The 19800-nt window shown below is 37.5% G+C and overlaps 1 protein-coding gene across 5 annotated transcripts in view; it reads left to right on the forward strand.

Annotated features, from left to right (window-relative positions):
* Positions 1-19800, forward strand: part of GPBP1 (GC-rich promoter binding protein 1) — a 72101-nt gene that overhangs the window by 38273 nt on the left and 14028 nt on the right. For 3 of the 5 annotated variants that reach the window (XM_026498934.4, XM_057307056.1, XM_057307057.1), the window contains 6 exons: positions 4064-4187; positions 4319-4542; positions 8873-8939; positions 10003-10062; positions 17778-17962; positions 18550-18690. In XM_026498934.4, the coding sequence (XP_026354719.1) occupies positions 4064-4187; positions 4319-4542; positions 8873-8939; positions 10003-10062; positions 17778-17962; positions 18550-18690 (801 nt within the window). The remainder of the gene's footprint in view (positions 1-4063; positions 4188-4318; positions 4543-8872; positions 8940-10002; positions 10063-17777; positions 17963-18549; positions 18691-19800) is intronic. The other 2 variants (XM_057307058.1, XM_026498937.4) reach the window with 1 other exon arrangement.

Here is a 19800-nt window from a genome sequence, read left to right on the forward strand (position 1 = left end):
CTAGGGGATAGAGCATTAATTGTTCTTCTTCCTTCCAGCACCTTTTGGGGTCAAAGCTGTTCCTTCCACAGATGCTAGGGTCTTTTTTTTCTATACCCATGAAATTGGTGTGTCTTATTTGGATAGCTGACTTCACTTAAAAATTCCCTACTCACACCCGGATTTTTTATCTGGAAGAGTTGGATGTAAGTGGGATAAGGACATTTTTATATAATTGCAGAGACCCATTATAATGCTCACCCTGGGCCACATTGGACACTGTAGTGGGTACTTGGTGAGACGTATACTGAATTAAATGGTCACAATTTTCAGATACAGGACCACGTCCCACCAAAAAGAGAATCCAGGTGGCCAAACCAGATTGTTTGAATTCATTAGGTTTCTTTTTGACCAGACCATCACCTTGAGAGGTAGCTTGGCCTGTAGTTTCTCTTAGAGGAAAGAAACATCATGTCATGAGATAATCAGGGCAAAATCCTGGTATTTTAAAAATAGGTCTGTATAATTTCATAACTTTTTTTTTTTAATCCTAATCATTACCTAGGAAGTGGCTAAGAAGAGATGATTTCTTTTTGGGTGTGCTGCATTCATTGACCAAAGTGTCTCAAAGTGTGTGAAGAGTTGGGGAATGTAGAATTGCAGATTGTTCTGAGTTGAATGTTGAGGAGACCATTCCTGTTGTTCAGTAGTACTGGATGCCTGTGGATAGTAGAGGGTGTAGAATGTCTTGATTAGTAGTACTTGAATATTGACCTATTGCAGGTTGACCTTTATGACAAAAGATGCAGTACTACTGGAGTATTGATGGTCCAAAAAAATGACATGGATTAATTTCAAGGGTCATAATCATGTGACCAGATTGCAACAGCAAAACTGTAACCTGAAAAAATTTCAACGGTGATGAAACACTGTTGATAGCTCCAAGAAGTGATCAAAGGTTTGATGTGTAATATGGCCTCTTTCACAGTGGGACAAATGGCCCATTGTGCCGAATGACGCTTACCCACTTGGTCTTCCAGAGTTGTGGGACCAGATGGCTGCTGCCACCCAGAGGACACTGTCCTCTTTTAATGTAGTTGAATCAGCAGTGAACCAGACCCAGGCGTTTAGGGGACCGTGATTTGAGAGCTTTATTGAACCAGAAGCTTGTTATGGTGTCAATAAGGTTTACTCCAGAGGGTAGTTGACACTTCTTTGTGCAAAACAGATGTCCCAGTGGCCAGGTTAGCTGCATGCTCAAATTACATTTGATCAAGAGCCCTAATGGACCGCCTTTTCTGTTCTGAGTTTGAGTTCACTTTCATTTAAGAGCTCAGTAGGGCAAGAACCATATACCCTTTAAAAAAGGGGTGTACATGGCAGGCACATGGCACTGCTGTACTGGTAAATAGCTTCATCTGAATATTCCACTACCTATCAAATTTTCCAACTATATCTCTGATTTTTTTTTTTCTTTCTTTCCTTCTGGGAGCCTATAGTGTTTTTGCTAGACTACCTGAAAGGGGACAGGAATCACCTGTCATCCTGTGGTATTCCCTGAATGGAAGAATCTTGAGCATTTTCAGTACAACCATGTAACAATTAGTACCAGGTTGAAACACAAAAAACAGTAGTATATTGAATTGCCCTAAAAGCCTCACCTGCAAGATAACTTTAATTTCTCTTTCCTCCTGCTGAATTTTCTTCAGACTCCAGAATCAGTCAAATTGGGTCATTGGGGCACCTTTTCTCACTATAGTGGCACAGACTAAGAAATTATGCACTTCAGGTTTAGAATCCAAGCTTTCAGGAGATTACATGATTTCTTCATCTGTGGATGTGGGAAAGTACAGGGTGGAGGAGAAGATAACTCCTTTGGGGATTATTACGTGGTTTGTAGGCTTATTATTTCTCTTCTGAATCCGCAACCCAGGGTTGATGTTGCTGCTTCTGTGTACCTTCTGGCTTCAGCAGACTCCCAAGATGGGGCCTTTCCTGCCCGCATGCACTGTACTGACATGTCTTTTCCCACATTCCTCAATATTTTCAGCCACCCCATGCTTAGTACTGTCTCACTCCTCATGGGAGTGGGTAGATGGTGACTTGAGCATGTGTCTACCAGAGCTATAGAAGTTTGTCCCTTTCCTTAAATACCAGCAAACTTGACATTCTCATTAAAAATGCTGAAGTTGATACAGTGGGGAAGGGAGGGATCAGGGAGTACAGAAGGGCACAGAACACTTCCATTGCAGGGAAGCTAGAGTCTGCATTTATTTTGTTTCCAAGTAGACCGTAGCCTTAACAGATTTTCTTCTAATGACTTTTTAATCTTTTAAAACTCTGTATCCTCATTGCCGGCCTCTGTTTCATCTTTGGAGTGTCTTGGCTTAGCAGCCACAGCAGTGTTGCCTTTCAGGTGGGACCCCCGTTGTCATAATAAAAAAGTCCTATTTTTCTACTTGGGAGGGTTACCAAACCTAAATCACTGTTTGGACACCTTGTTTCAATTATACTCTTTGCCAGTTGGCCGCTAAACATTGAGGGACCCTTACTTCCACCCATCACTTGGATGACAGCAGTTGCTGCCAGAATCTTGAGAGTCTTCCCATATGCTCCTAATGTGGCCTGGAGACCCTTGTATTTATTTTTTCCAGAAAATTTAAGCTCTGTTATCATTACAACCTCACCACCCAAACTGTTAGGGGTCTGTGAATGGTTTGGGTTTTTACCCTGCTTGGAGGCCTACCATGGTAAGCTCTTAGTGTTTCATGGATGCTGGCTGAAGATACGAGACAATCAAGGGACTTTATCTTTCATGGCACCATAAGCAGCATGAGGATGAGGCTGGGGGCAATAGGAGAGCAGCACCAATAAGTCCCAAGTGACAATGTGGAGGGGCCCAGTGGATGACATGGGTATGTGCAGTGGGCTTACATTGCAGCTGAGAGACTCTGCTCATTGTCCTGGAGGTGGTTGTAACATAAGTCCAGCCCAGAGAAATGGTCAGGGCATTTTAAGAAAAGGTTCGAAGTTTTGATTATGATCTTATCGGATTAATGGGATAATACAGGGAAAGAACAGCAACCTTTAGAAATATTTGTGACTTTTATGGTTTTTATAGATTCCTAATTTTTAAAAACAGGTTTTTTTTGTTTTTGTTTTTGTTTTAAGATTTTATTTAGGGGCGCTGTTGGTTAAGCGTCTGCCTTTGGCTCGGTTCATGATTCCGGGGTCCTGGGATCCAGCCCTACATGGTAGGGCTCCCTGTTCATCAAGGAGCTTACTTCTCCCTCTCCCTCTGCCTGCTGCTCCCCCAGCTGGTGTGTGCGTGCATGCTCTCTCTCTCTCTCTGACAAATAAATACATAAAATCGGGGGCAGGGGGAGAGGCAGAGGGAGAAGCAGATACCCTGCGGAGCAGGGAGCCTGACCGTGACGTGAGGCTTGATCTCAGGACCCTGAGATCGTGACCTGAGCCGAAGGCAGATGCTTAACTGACCACCCAGGTGCCCCTAAAAATCGTTTTTATACATTACTGTTTAAGATTTTATTCATAAGTAATCCCTCCACCCAACGTGGGGCTTGAACTCAAAATGCAGAGATCAAGAGTTGCATGCTCCACTGACTGAGCCAGCTAGGCACCTCTATATATTATCTCGATAAATTTTTAGAAATATTTGTTCTGGGGAAAAGGAGTTTGGAAATAAATCTTGAAGAACTTAGAATTTTAGCTTCATTTGCCATAACTTTCTGATACTGAAGAAAACCTTGAGCTATTTAAATCAAGTAATGTATGATACGGAGTTTTACGTTTTGTTATATAAGAGAAGTACACTATGTTTTACCTTGTTTCCCTTCCAGTGGCATTTTACTTTTAAAGTTTTTGGGTAAGTAGATGTCTTTAAGCTTTTTCGGAATGATTTCCATTAGACAAAATAGACTTACAGTGGAATCTTTCTTGATAAGTTACCAGTTATCAAATACATTGAAAGTAACTACAGAATGTTCTTAACCATTTAGAATCTTCGAAATAAATTAAGCCAGGTTTTATATTTATGTTTACCTATGTGCTTATTTTGTTTCAGTCGTCAATAAATTTTGAGAAGCATTCTGAAAACTTTTCATGGACAGAAAATCGTTATGATGTGAATCGTCGACGACACAACTCTTCAGATGGCTTTGATTCTGGTATTGGACGTCCTAATGGAGGTAAAATTTGCTAAGAAATAGAAGTTTAAGGATAATTTTCTTCAGTTCTTTTAAGAATGTTGATAGTGATTCAGTATTTAAGCATAACCATCTTTGAATTTATAATACTTTATTACAATTATTAAATAAAGGTAATTTTGGAAGGAAAGAAAAAAATGGATGGCGGATGCATGGAAGAAATGGTACTGAAAACATAAATCATCGAGGGGGATACCATGGTGGAAGTTCCCGTTCTCGTAGCAGTATTTTCCATTCTGGAAAAAGCCAAGGACTACATGAAAACAGCATACCTGACAATGAAACGGGGAGGAAAGAAGACAAGAGAGAACGCAAACAGTTTGAGGCTGAGGATTTTGTAAGTTTCTTGTAGTTTTTATACAAACAAGGTTTCCGCAGGCGCCATTTTAGTATCAAGGCTTTCTCATGAGATTTTATCACTATGGTTCATTTTCTATAGAAATCACACCAGATGGGTTCAATTTTTTAAAAATTTTTATTTATTTTTCAAAGATTTATTTATTTTAGAGAGAGAGTGGGCAGGTGCATGCATCAGTGGGAGCAAGGGGAAAGGGCAGAGGGAGAGAATCTCAGGCAGATTCCTTGGTGACTGGAGCCTGAGTCCGGGCTCAATCTCATGACCCTGGAATAATTACCTGAGCTGAAATCAAGAGTCAGATACTCACCTGACTGAGCACCACCCAGCACCCCCCCCCCCCCCAAAACCAGGTTCACTTATTTTTAATCCTTACTTTTGTGAGGCTCTTTGTTTATATCTCCCCTCCCAATTCCCTTCCCTCCTTCTACTTACTCCTGTGTCTTACGATATGATCTTTTAAAAACTTTAATCTCTAAAAAGCTTTTAAGCTTTTGGAAAGAATATTTTACCAGTACGTTTTGTTTAGACAGTCTCTTTTAAATAACACTTGATTATTCATTTATTACTTTTAAGCTAATTCCAGGATAACTCCCCTTGTCTTTCAGTATTATTCAAAAGTTTCTTAGTAGTCAGGGAAGGCAAACTAAGCCTATGTTGATACAATTAGAAATGTTTACTCTTGGGGCACCTGGGTGTCTTAGTTGGTTGAGCGTCTGCCTTTGGCTCGGGTCAGGGTCCCAGGGTCCTGGGATTGAGCCCCACTTTGGGCTCCCTGCTCAGCAGGGATTCTGCTTCTTCCTCTCACTGTCCCTCTGCCCCTCCCTCTGGTCGTGCTTGCTTGCTTGCTCTCAAATAAAAAAAATAAAATCTTAAAAAAAAAAAAAGATAAAAAAGAAATGTTACCTCCACTCTTAGAGACAAGTATGATCTGGGTGCCTAGGTGGCTTAGTCGGTTAAGTGGCTGCCTTCAGCTCAGGTCCATGATCCCAGGGTACTGGGGTCGAGTCCTGAGTGTTGGGTTCCCTGCTCGGTGGGGAGCCTGTTCTCTGCCCCTTCCATGGCTCATGCTCTTTATCTCTTGCTCACTCACTCTCAAATAAATAAAATCTTTAAAAAAATAAGTATGAACTAATCAAAAATAGAATTTTCTTAACTTTTCTTTATTCTTTAACTATGTGGCTATCTAAACACTGTGCTTCTCCAGTTGCATAAAAAATTGATCTCTAGTGTACAATTTTATTTATCTAATATTTTTTGTGATTTATCCCTGGTAATTTATTTTTCTGTATATGCTCATTTTTCATTCCATATGCTCATTTTTCATTTCGTGTCTGTTTGAGTGGCTCTATGAGTCTAGCTGTTGATACATGGAACAAAAATAGCAAGGTGCTTACCCTCACTGAGTTTCTTTTTTTTAAAGATGTTTCTTCATTTGGCAGAGCACAAGCAAGGGTAGTGGCAGGTAGAGGGAGAGAGAGAAGCAGGCTCCCCATTTAGCAGGTCGCCTGACACGGGGACCAGTCCCAGGACCCTGGGATCATGACCTGAGCCAAAGGCTGTCGCTTAACTAACTGAGCCACCAGGGCACCCCCTCGCGTTTCTATTCTATTATATGCATTCACCACATAAAAAGAAAAAGTAATCAGTATTTTGCTGAGAATTTAGACAAGAAGTGACTGGGTGGCTACTTTGGGAAGTCAGGAGAGGTTTCTCTAGGGAAGTGACATTTAACCTGGGATCTACTTGGTAAGGAGTGAGCTTTGTTGAAACTGGAAGGAAGAGGCGAAGAATTAGTGCGAAGGCCTAACTGAGGTTGGGAGTGAGTTTGTAATGTTTAAGGGATAAAAGTTGGGTCAGTATTGGTAGTGACTATTTAACCAGATTAGAGAGGTAGCAGGGGGTTTTGCTTGATTAGGACTTTGGCAGATAAAGGTAAAGACTTTCAGTTTAATTACAGATGGCAGGAGGAGAAAGCCTCTTTGGAGGAAAGTTATGTGATCTCATTTAAATTTTTTAGAAGACTGTTTCAGTTATTGACTCTTCAGTGGATTATAGTGAGAGCAGGGAGACCAGTTAGGAAGCAGTTGCAGTAGTATCGGAGAAGACGATGGCTTGAGCTCGGTAGCTGTGATTAGTGAAGATAGTGTTTAGGTTGTGGTTTGATGATAGATTGGGTGGAGGGTGGAAGTGAGTCAAAGAATTTGATAAACTGGATTTAGGGCAGGGGAGTGTTGAGAAAAAGAGAAGAACAGAATAATATTCGTAAGTCCTGTAATGAAGTAACTTTGGAATTGCCATGCCTTCTCATTTTGGTGGTTCATTTTTTCCACCTTCTCGTTGCCATAAAATGGAATTTTTATAATATAAATAAACCAGGAATGATCATAGAATGCTCTCAGTGTTATGAGGGTTAAATGAGTAATACAGTAAATCACTTAAAAACAGGGTCTTGACACACAGCAAGCACTGAATAAAACCTTGTTGCTGCTATTATTGTCTCACCCCCACTTCCGAGATGGTCATCCTAGCCGTGAAGATAGATAGGCTTACAGTGTAATTTCTAATACTGTATTTTTTAGAAATCACCTATAGCCTCCACCAGAGTCTTCTGGTATCTTAGTTTGTATCAAGAAATCATGCTGGTATGCATGCATACTCTCTTGGGACTTCACAGTAATGTCAATACAGTGTTAATAGTTCACTTTTGTGAGTAAAATAAGGATTCCTTTTATTCAACGTGTTAAATACCTTTAAGGCAGGCTGTGTTACTAGGTAATATGGTATATATCTGACTGGAAGTTTAGGATTCTAAAATTAGCTTTAGCGTACACATTCAATGCTGAACTCAGTTTTCTTTTTAATACCCTGTGAATCACTTGTTGAAATAAAAATTTGTATTGTGCTTTGAGAATGAGTGTGTTAACTGATGCATTCAGTAGTGAAAACCTAACAAGCGTTGGTTAGTAGCCTGATTTTTTTTCTTCCTTAGGCTGAGAGGATTTTTTTTTTTTTTAAGATTTTATTTATTTATTTGACAGAAATAGAGACAGCCAGTGAGAGAGGGAACACAAGCAGGGGGAGTGGGAGAGGAAGAAGCAGGCTCATAGCAGAGGAGCCTGATGTGGGGCTCGATCCCATAACGCTGGGATCACGCCCTGAGCCGAAGGCAGACACTTAACTGCTGTGCCACCCAGGCGCGCTGAGAGGATAATTTTTCTAGTTGGTGCAAACACCATGTTGTCTTGTGTTTCCTGTTTTTTTTTTTTTTTTTTAATCACACATTCTTAGGTAGTTGAGGATAAGAATATTTGTGTATTTATTTTAAAAAATATTTATTTATTTGGGAGAGAGGGAGAGAGAGAACAAGCAGGGGGAGCACCAGGGGGAAGAGGGAGCAGGAGGAAGGCCGATGCGGGGCTTGATCCCAGGATCCTGGGATCATGACCCAAGCCGAAGGCAGACGCTTAACCCACTGAGCCACCCAGGTGCCCCGAGAATAAGAATATTTAAAGATTATTTCTTTGTTTTCCCTCTAGAAGTGAGAATAGATAGTAACCATTTTGATGGTTAGCAGAATAAGCTGAAAGTAAGATTTATTAATAATTAGTCTTTAATAGTTAAGAGTTGATTGTATTGTACCAGGTTTTGTTTTTTTTTTTTTCAGTATTTTTTTAAAAATTAATTTATGTGCGAGACAGTGCATGTGCCGAGTGTGTGCCGGAAAGGGAGGGTGGCGGGGGTGGGTAGCAAGCAGACTCTACACTGAATGCCAAGGCCCTCATGGGGCTACATCCCAGGACCTAGGAGATCATGACCTAAGCTGAGACCGAGTCGGATGCTCAACCAGCTAAGCCGCCCAGGTGCCCCTTCAGTATGGCTTTGAGATTACTTTTAAAAGGTTTATTTATGGGGTGCCCGGGTGGCTCAGTCGGTTAAGCATCCGCCTTCTCAGGTTGTGATACCACGGTCCTGGGATTGAGCCCCACGTTGGGCTCCCTGCTTAGCGGGGAGTCTGCTTCTCCTTCTGCTTCTCCCCCTGCTTGTGTTCTCCTTCCCTGTCAAATAAATAAAATCTTAAAAAAAATAAAAAGGTTTATTTTTTTAAAGATTTTATTTATTTATTTGACAGAGCTTGCACACAAGCTGGGGGAGTGGCAGGCCCCCCGCTGAGCAGGGACCCTGTCATGACCTGAGCCCAAGGCAGATGTTTAACCAGCTGAGCCACCCAGGTGCCCCTAAAAGGTTTATTTTTAAAATATGTGGGCAGTGTGAACATTTGTTTTATTCTTTTTATTCCGATTTCTTTCAGCCGTCTTTAAATCCTGAATATGAGAGAGAACCAAATCAGAATAAATCTTTAGCTGCAGGTGTATGGGGTAAGTAATTTTTAATCTATCTTTGAGGGGTATAAAATGTTATTTGTAGGTTTCACTTTTTTGTGTTTTTAGAAATAAATAGGCTAGAATTAAACTTACTCTTTTAAATATGTTTTTGAGTGCTCAGCTACATAAAAAAGTAGCACTTATCTTTTAAAAACGAGATATTGGGGATAGAGTTTGATTTGAAATACTTGATTTGCACATATTAGTACCATTAAGTATACTCACGAGTTTAGTTTTTTTTTTTTTTAAGGGTTGTAAGTTAATGTAATGAATCAATGTCATTTCAAGAGCAGCCTGATAATCTAAGGAAACAAAAAACTTAGTTTAAATTAATTTTTAGTTTTTCACAGTTGAAAACTTACTTAACTGGAAAGATAAGTACTTCTAATCATCGTGTGACATAAAATTAATCTTTTTACTTACGAAAATGGTTGTACATAGAGAGTATTAAATAATTGTATAAATTTGCCTATGGAACTAATCTGTGTTTGAAATTATTTGCCTTTTTGATTGTCAAAGCTTAATGACATTTTTTGGGTAATAACTCCCTTTTCATTAAAACTGCTGAGTTTAATTTGATAGCATCTTACAGAAGATTAAACTGCACTCATAGTACAAATCAGACAGCTTTTTAAAGATTCAAGTGAAGTTTAAAATAATGGAAAAATTTTAAATATGAAGATTTGATACCTGAAAAATTAATTATTTGATGCCAAATTCAAAGGTGTTGAATCCTCTTTGGAACTTCTACACATGTTCATTTGTATTTTCCTATTGAAAATTATCAACTTACCAAAACAAAAGGATTGTGGCTTGTGACAGCATACTAGTCCTAATGACAAAGGCATTATTTTAAACTTTGCCACTTCCTCTGCTGTTCTTTATTGTATTTATGGGGTGATACTCTGGGGAATTACTTTGTTTTCTTTTAATCTCCCGATTTATTTAAGGGCTTTTTGAGGGTGGGGGTGGGGGTGGTCAGACACTTTTGTTAGAACCATGTGAATGGCATTGTTTTTTCTGTATTGCAAATTAGTATTTCTACCACTCTCCCCAGGCCTACACGCCCAGACACACACATACCCAACCAAAAAAATCTCCCAAGCTCCTCTCTTAGGTATGTTTCCTTATTATTCAGTTTTTCTGGGAACAACTGATTGCTTAAGAATATAGAACCACCTGGAAGGTGTTAAATAGAATCTCTAAGAAATTAGGAATAATTTGGATTTGATCAGAATGAAAGTAAATAAAAAAATCAATGTCAGTGAGCATTTGTCATATAAAACTACCTATAGATACTATTGGTACTGATCCTTGGTTAATTTAATAATTTTAGAAATGATTTAAAGGCAAATACATCTTTGAAAATATTGAGAATAAAATGTATTAATATAAAGATTTTGGTTCTACTGTTTCAGGGTTGGTCTAAGGATTTTGAGCACTAGTTGAAAGATGTTTAAAAGGAAGATGTACTCTTTACTGTGCCTTAGGTAAACTAAGAAGTGTGTCTGCATTAGAAAAAAGAAAATGGTTAATTGTGGCTTGAATAACTGTTAAATTCCCAGTACTTCCCATAGGAATACAATGAAGAAGTTTTCATTGTATTACACTTCACTATTCCTTTCTCACTTCCCCCCCTGGGTTCCCAAATACTGTTTTGCCCATTGCAACATTTAAAATAGCAATGTTCCTGAGGAAGACATGAGAGAATTTTAGGAAAGACTTCAATAGAACTTTTCTAGTGCTACTTCCATCCAGGTAAGTAAAAATTTGTAATGGAAATGTAGTATGTATTACAAAACAAACCAATTTGTCCCTGAAACTGTCCTTTTATAGATCAGAAATTGCAGTAGTTTAAATATAATATCCCAGCTTAAAAAAAAAATGCCTTGAGGGAAAGTAATTAACCTGCTTAAAATACAGTTAACATAAGTTTAATTCTGCTTAGAACTTAATTAGCTTTTTTGGAAACACCTTCATGTAGCTTTTATCTGTGACTTTATTTTGATCTTAATTAGGATCACTGTTGTTGGGTGCCTAAGATTAATGCTTTCTAAATTAATCTATCTCTAGGTCCTTAATAATTTAAAAGAAAAAGGTACTTGAGTGTGCCTGTAACAATTTTAAAGTACTAAGTTGTGTGACTGATTTATTTGGGAGGTGAGAAAGAGAAAAAAATGATGTGTATGTGTTTGTATGCTATTTGAGACATAATTAGTGACTGTTGATTTGTGTGTTTTCAGGAGTCCTACTGGCTATTGTGTTGATGAATTATGTCAACAATGTATTACTTGCAGAGGCTAACATTTAGTACTTAAGATACTAAATAATGAAAAATTTCATTCACTAGTAATTAAGCATAATTTTGTTTTAGCTCAGCATTTATTTTCGTGTCTATTCCTTGATAACTCGAGCTTTCCTGATTTTTTTCTCATATTTGATAATGCTACTTAAGAGTGTGGAGGTTCATTTTTAAGCATTTATTTGTTTAGCTTTCTAAAAGCAAATTAGTGACTATTTCTTAAAGATGGGTTATTTTCTAGAGAATTCCAATGATATTAGCCGAAAGCATACAGATTGAGTGACATGATTATATTGAGTTAGATCATGATGAAAACCGGTAAATTTTTTTTTTTAATGACCTTGTAAAATAGAATTAAGAGAAAGGAATAATCCTTGAATTTCCTTGTAAAAGCATTCTGTTGGTAGTTTATACGTGGAAATGGCTCCACTTTCCTCTAGTATCTTATATGAAAACAGTTGTTAAAATTACAACAACAGGAAGAAAAAGGTATTGCAACATATGTCAAGGTTGAGAAGGGAAAATTAATAAGATTTTATTAGTTTGACAGAAGTAAATTTCAGTGGGTCAGAGTTATAAGTATTATTTATTCGTCATGTAAGTTGTTACTCTTTGAGAAGTGTGAATAATGTAGGGGACCTTGTTAAAAACACCATACCCCTGCTGTTGGCATAAATTACAAGTTATTAAATTCTCATTTGTTTGAAACTCAAATTACTATAAATCAAAACAGATTTGTACATTAAATTTTAAAAAATTGAAAGCCAAAAAGTTTAAAACAGCATCAATTCATATAAATCAGAAACAGATTTAATTTTCTGCATTAAAATTAATGTTCACAATAGGAATTTGTCTTAATTGTTGTGGTACAGATTGAGTTTGATATTTGTGTATTATTACTAAATTTCCTCTTCAAATTAGTGTGAAATTTTAATTCACATTCACCCTTCATTTGGCTGTATGCTTTTGTTCACACCTTCAAATTGCCTCATTTCTTAGATCAAGATAATAAGGAACCTAAATTAGTAACTTGGCATCAGAAAGTAGTGGACTTTGATCTCACTTGGTAGTATGCACTACAGGCTTCTCATTCTGAACATTTAGTTAAGGCCTATTAGTAGTATTTTTAGTTGGGGATGGTAAACATTTTGAAGTATTTGGTCTAGTCATACTTTAATTTCCCTTTTCTCCGTTCGTATAATATAGTGGGTAAGGGTATTTGCTTTGGGATGGGATAGACCTGGGTCAAAACATTAGGTCTTTTACCTAATGGTTATTTAGACTTGGGCAGGTGAGTTAATCTCAGTGAATTTTCTGTGAGATGAGGATGATCACAATAATTTTAATGAGAAAAGCATTGTTAATATTAAATTGTATAAAATATTTAAACTGTGTAAAATCACTGTATTATATTAAATCTTTTTTTTTTTTTAAGATTTTATTTATTTATTTGAGAGAGAGACAGCCAGCGAGAGAGGGAACACAAGCAGGGGGAGTGGGAGAGGAAGAAGCAGGCTCCTAGCGGAGGAGCCTGATGTGGGGCTCGATCCCAGAATGCCAGGATCACGCCCTGAGCCGAAGGCAGACGCTTAACGACTGCGCTACCCAGGAGCCCCTATATTAAATCTTTGATCACATTACAGATGTATAATGAATGTTAACTAAGTTATGTTCAGATCTAGTAAGCATTGCATATTCTAGTAGATTTATTAAAAAGCAAGAGGAATTTCTAAGTGAGAGATCGCCCAAGAATAATAAGGGACTGAATCAGAAAATACATACAAGATACCTACATGGAGAGTGTAGTGAAACACAGAGGATGAAAAATTGACATGTCCTGGGGCGCCTGGGTAGCTCGGTTGTTAAGCGTTAAGCCTCTGCCCTCTGCTCAGGGTGTGATCGAGCCCGGCATCGGGCTACCTGCTCCACTGGGAGCCTGCTTCTTCCTCTCCCATTCCCCCTGCTTGTGTTCCCTCTCTTGTAGGCTGTCTCTCTCTCTCTGTCAAATAAATAAATAAAATCTTTAAAAAAAAAAAAAAAAAGAAAGAAAAAAATTGACATGTCCGCTCTTAACTATACATGTATATGTTATCAAATTACTTTGTATTACAGATAGCACTATTTTAATTATAACTGTCTCCAAAGAATTGATCTAGTCTTCCTCCCACCATTGACTCTGTATTTAAGGAAAAAATATTTATAGGTCTTGGGAGAGCATAAATAACAAGATAATAAAGGGATATTTAAAGTCAGTTTTTGTCAGATTACAGTTTGTGAAGATAGTGGAAAATGATGGTATGAAAATCTTAAACCAATATTTGTCTTCAGGGTGTTTTGTTTTTGTTTTTTTTTTTAAAGATTTTATTTATTTGAGAGGGAGAGCGAGAGAGCTTGAGCAGGGTGGGGGACAGAGGGAGAAGCAGATTCCCTGCTGAGCAGGGAGCCATTGGGGCCCAGGCGGCCTGCCTCCAGGCGTTTTAAACTTAGATCATAAAGAGTCTTAAGGTCATGTAATTTACAGAAGGAGGTCCCTGAGATCACTTACTTTCTAGTTTTTTTATTTAAAAGTGTTAAAGTCTTTTCGCCAGTATGTAAATTTTGTCTTTTAAATAATAAGCAGTTTGGGTTTTTTCATACAGTTTACCAGTTGACAAAGTAAATGGAGAAAGTATAGAAGGAGACATTGGATACTGTTTGAATCCAGCAGCTTCAGTACTTGGAAGATTTGTGTCAGGAGAATTTGTAGAGAGGGGCGCCTGGGTGGCACAGCGGTTAAGCGTCTGCCTTCGGCTCAGGGCGTGATCCCGGCGTTATGGGATCGAGCCCCACATCGGGCTCCTCCGCTGGGAGCCTGCTTCTTCCTCCCCCACTCCCCCTGCTTGTGTTCCCTCTCTCGCTGGCTGTCTCTATCTCTGTCAAATAAATAAATAAAATCTTTAAAAAAAAAAAAAATTTGTAGAGAGAATTTGAATCGCTGAACACGTTTACAAGTACAGTTGACCTTTGAACAACGCAGGAGTTAGGGGCCTTGACGCCCCTCCCCCCAGTAAAAAATCCATGTATAACTTTTGACCCCCCCCCAAAAAAAAAACTTCTAATAGTTACTGTTGCTTGGAAGCCTTACTGCCAGCATGGTTGATTAACATATATTTTGTATATTACATGTATTATGTATTCTTAAAGTAAGCTAGAGAAAAGAAAACACTAAGAAGAAAACCATAAGGAAGAGAAGATATACTTACAATATTGTACTGTTATTTATCAGGGAAAATCCTGCATGTAGGTGGACTGGTGCAGTTCAAGCCTTATTATTCAAGGATCAACTGTAATATAAAGTGAATATAAGACTCAAATTAAATTTGGCAGTTAGTGCTGCCATCACCCTTTACATTACTTTTATGTAATGATTGCTATTAAGAACACGTTCTTGTTTTTATTTTTATTTATTTATTTTGAGAGAGGTCATGCAAGTGGGGAGAGGGAGGAGAGGGAGAGGGAGAGGGAGAGAATCTCAAGGAGACTCCATGCTGAGCTCGGAGCCTGGCAAGGGGCTTGATACCAGGACCCAGAGATCATGACCTGAACTGAAACCAAGAATTGGATGCTTAACTGACTGAGCCACCCAGGCACCCCCACTTTCTTGTTTTTAAATGGTCAGGCTCTTTATTCAGGGCAGTTGCACAGGACATAAGTTAGTCTGCATTCTGTCACAATTTTTCTCATTTTCCATAATGTTAAATCAACCTAAAATTTGATACAATATTGAAATACAATTGGAAGTGTATTGTAGTGGAGGATAGTATTTGACTTTTTTGGACGTTTTTCCTAGTATTTTTTAAAATTTTCACAGTAACTCTGTGACAGGACCTATTGTTTTTCATTTTATACATGAGAGAGTTCATAAGATTGGAGCAAGATTCTATAAATTGATACAAAGTACATGTTCTTAACCTGTATGTTAATGTTTGAATATGAATGCCTAATCAGTGCATTAGCACTATGGCTGCTGCTTTTCCTTCCCAAACCCTATCATCTTCCTTTAGGTACCTTTATCATAAATCTGTGATTTATTTCTTAGACTTCACCTTTCTTCTTCTTCTTCTTCTCCTTCTTCTTCTCCTTCTCCTTCTTCTTCTGGCTTCACACCTAATGTGGGCCTTAACTCACGACTCTGAGATCAAGAGTTGCACGCTCTACTGACTGAGCCAGCCAGTCATCCCTTCACATTCCTTCTTTACAGAGTATTTTGTCTTTGCACTGAAGGCCTTTTTGAGGAAGAAGCCAGAATATTTCTTGCTCTAGATGTCTAAGAATCCAAATTTAGGAAAGTGAATTTTGTAGTCACGAACTATGTTGAGGCTTAATGGTAATATACCTGTTTGCTCATCTATTCTCTTTCTCTTCTACCTTTTAATTTTGATTGATTATGTACAAAAAATTTTATTATTTTTTTTCCTTGAACCATCAGCCTTCCATGTGGGATCATTTTCCTTCTGCCTGTGGTACATTGTTTAGGATTTTTTTTAGTAGGGATCTTTTCTTAGTGATTGATCTTTGAACAAAAGTTTCACTTCTGCTCTCTGCCATGTATGGTTTTTTCAAGTCCCATTTAAAATGCAAGATTATGTAAGGTAGATTAGTCCCATCCTCAGCTGTTAGGTTGCTTTGTGGATACTCTAAAGTTTTTTTTACTTCTTTCTCTAGAAATGTGGGTTGACGTCACCCCTTGCAGATGACCCTTTTTCTCTTGTATTGTTTTCTTCTTTCATTTATAGTAATTTTAACATAAGGACCTACGGTAAGGTAAAGAAGATAAATGTGTGCTTAATGGGCCATATTGAACTGGAAGTGCTTATCAGTCATGTTTGAATTTCTTTAATTGTGGTGTACTGATAGAAATGTCCTCTGCTTCAACACTTGAATTTCTCTGAGACCTTACAAACTCTTAATACCTTTTGCATTTCCCAGCACCATTCATTCCTGATTCCTGAGTTTCATTTAATTTAGAGTTTGACTACCAGGCTGTTAAGATTTTCTCTTACATTTTTAAGAATTGCTAATTTAAGTAATCTTTTTTTTTAACCGTTTTATTCAAGTCATCCTCTGTTCACCATAAGTAATAATTGCAAAACTTAAATTGTTTAGTGCTGTTTCTAGCGTTCTGCATTCATCTGTGTTTGAGATCTTTATTCTTAGTTTTTGTTTTGTTGACTTGTGTACGTTCTTTAGAAAAGCTGTGTATTGCTGATTTAATTTCTGTGTTGTGTGCCCGAAGATTTCTTTCTTAGCTCTTATTTCTTGGGCCTTTTAAGGCCTCCAGGAAGTTGGAATGTTTGCCTTAGTAGGTGAGCCATGTGTTTAACTTGTAGGAAGATTGCTGTTTTTTTGCTCTAGGTCCTTGTTCTTTCGTACTTCACCATTATAATAAATGAAGCATCATACCGGCTGTGTATTTTGAGGAGTTTGAAGCCTCAGATGAACTTTGAGAGTACCTTCATGTCCCTACAAATCCTTGTGTAGTTGACTTTTGAGATGATTCAGTAGGAAGTTTGGTTTAGTTTGAGGTTGGGCATTCTCACAAACATGTAAGCAAGTCAGCATCTCACAGGATGTAACTTTATTTAATACATTATGCTAATTTTGATTTAGATTTTCTAACCGTTCTCCCCTTAAGTTCATTCTTTTACTCTGAGCTCTCCCACTGTGAAACTGATACTTTGAGAATTTTTCTAAGGGAGGAAAGACATACTTCACCACAATAATTGTGAACATGCTCACGTGTAACACCTACACTAACTAAACTCTAGGGGTATATATAAACTAAACTCTGTGGGCAGTTTTTCATATTTTAACTAAACTGCAGTTGTCTTGAGAAAAAAGATTTGAGTTAGCAGCTGTTACTCCTAGTACTATCTTCAGAAGGATTGATTTCATTGTCCTGTAACTTTTGCATAATGCCATCATTGTAGTTAGATGGCCAAGAAATACTGGAATGACTTGGTATTATGAGAATAGAATTCTGTTTTCTGTTAGTCATAACTTTAGTAGAAATTTAGAAATAGAGGGACGGTAGTTCCTTGTTTATTGGTAATAACTATGTAAGTGAGATAAGAATGAGAAGGAATTAGGAAAAATGTCTTTTTAAAATGGAGAAGGCAAAAATATAATGTACTTTATCTTCCAAGTCTTAGGTGCAACTAGGGTGAAATGTGCATTTAAAAAAAATTAAAAATAAGTTAGAAAGTAATTAATCTTGGTTTGGTCATAGTTAACATTCTAGGCCACTGTTGAGCTGAAATCATCTGTATTACTTGACATTGCTCAATTCTTGCTGTATTCTGTTTGATTATGTTGTAGCTTTATTTCTGAAGAAATACAGCTCATACTTATTTAGCTTAATTATTTTACCCAAGAAGCAGCTATTATTTTTAAATACAATCAAGGTTTGGAATATGCTGGTTTTTTGGTGGTTTAATTTTATGCTAAAATTTAAGCTGTGTGTAACTCTTGCTCGTGCTTTATTTATGCAGAATATCCTCCGAATCCTAAATCTAGAGCTCCAAGGATGCTGGTCATTAAGAAAGGTAATACAAAAGACTTACAGCTATCTGGATTCCCAGTGGTAGGAAATCTTCAGTCACAACCAGTTAAGAACGGGACTGGTCCAAGTGTTTATAAAGGCTTAGTCCCCAAACCGGCTGCTCCACCTACAAAAGTAAGTTCTAAATTGTTAAAAATGCAAGTTTTAAGTTGGTACCAGTTGAGTTACTTTAGGAAAAGAATGTTAAAAATTTTATACGAAAGTGAGGGGGTTGTTGTGGGGTACTGACTTTTAAGGGGAAAGAGTTCGTTGTCATTAATTTTAGTTACCTTTTAAATGGTATGTGTGTTTATCTGTGTATATGTTTTCTTGTTTCACTAGTAGTAAATGAAATCTAAAATTCTGTTTTGCCAGATGAATCTGTGATACATGTGCTTAATAATATATAGTGTTTCCTTGGTGTTCAGTTTTAGGTTTTTGGAGTTCCCACTTGTGTTTTCTTGATAATAGACAAAGCACACCCAACTTTAGGTTAATAAAACTTGGAAAAAAATAGTGTTGCAGCCAGGTATTTTTATTTGAGTGCCAGGCTTTGATTTTATTTGTAGAAAAAGGTAGAAATATGTAGAAATGATTAAGATGTAATACAAAAATAATTGTTTTGTTAGTTGCATGTAGTCATTTTTATTTTATAGTGTTCACTTTGTTATACTCTGTATAATCTTTTTGATACACATTAATGTTTGTATGTTTTTCTTCAGCCTACACAATGGAAAAGCCAAACTAAAGAAAATAAAGTTGGGACTTCTTTCCCTCATGAGTCTACATATGGTGTTGGCAATTTCAATGCTTTTAAATCAACTGCCAAGAATTTTAGTCCATCAGCAACTTCAGTGAAAGAGGTATGTCATCTGAAATTATTCCTGAGGAAGGCAGCATATCTTAATCATGATGATTTAATTAACAGTGGGCAGAAGGCATAGATTCATTAAATGAATACATTAAAATGAGATATTTCTATTCTTTCAGAAGACTTGATTCAGATAGTTGTTCTTTACTAATCATTTTTGCACTTCAAATATTTTTAAACAAAATTCCCAAGTATCCTAAAATGTAGAGAAAAAAGTCAATGAAATACCCACTTATCAATCAGTCACAAGTACAAATTTTTAAGAAAAGAATTATGACAGTTGCAATTTTGACATTTGTGATAGTTATGCTATGCTGTAAGATTGAAACATGACTAAAAATGAGGATTTGTATCATATAATCTTTTGGGGATGATGGACATTTTATTAGTGTTAACACTCAAGGGGCCAAAGAGGAGAAGAGGAAGGGGAAGATGCATATTGTTATTTTATGGACTTTGAATGTCTGGTAGCTTAAGTATCTCTTTGTCATTTGACCAAGTTTCTGAACTTCTAGACCAGGGAGTTTCCTGATTAGTGCAGGGTGAAAAGGCATTTGTTTTTATGTTGCTACATTTGAAATTGCTCTGTGTACTGTATTGGAACATCCTAGCTGTTCTGTTGTATTCCACTGTCAAAACAAAACACCAAAAACAAAAGGACTCTAGTACATGTCCCTCTCCATCTCACTCCTGCCCTACCACAGACATTTTCCTTGGTGAAATCCTACCTCATAAACTCTCCATGTATCTGTTTGTAAATAATCATAAAATAGATTTTATTGGAGTTATTATTAGAACCTTAGAACTCTGTGGAACACAGTTTTAAAAACCACTCCTGGGGTGCCTGGGTGGCACAGCGGTTAAGCGTCTGCCTTCGGCTCAGGGCGTGATCCCGGCGTTGTGGGATCGAGTCCCACATCAGGCTCCTCCGCTATGAGCCTGCTTCTTCCTCTCCCACTCCCCCTGCTTGTGTTCCCTCTCTCGCTGGCTGTCTCTATCTCTGTCGAATGAGTAAATAAATAAAATCTTTAAAAAATATATAAAATAAAATAAAAACCACTCCTATATGTATTATAGGCACATTTAAATAGGTTTGGGATCT

This window comes from Ursus arctos, unplaced genomic scaffold (genome assembly GCF_023065955.2).
Source record: "Ursus arctos isolate Adak ecotype North America unplaced genomic scaffold, UrsArc2.0 scaffold_5, whole genome shotgun sequence".
Classification (NCBI taxonomy): Eukaryota; Metazoa; Chordata; class Mammalia; order Carnivora; family Ursidae; genus Ursus; species Ursus arctos.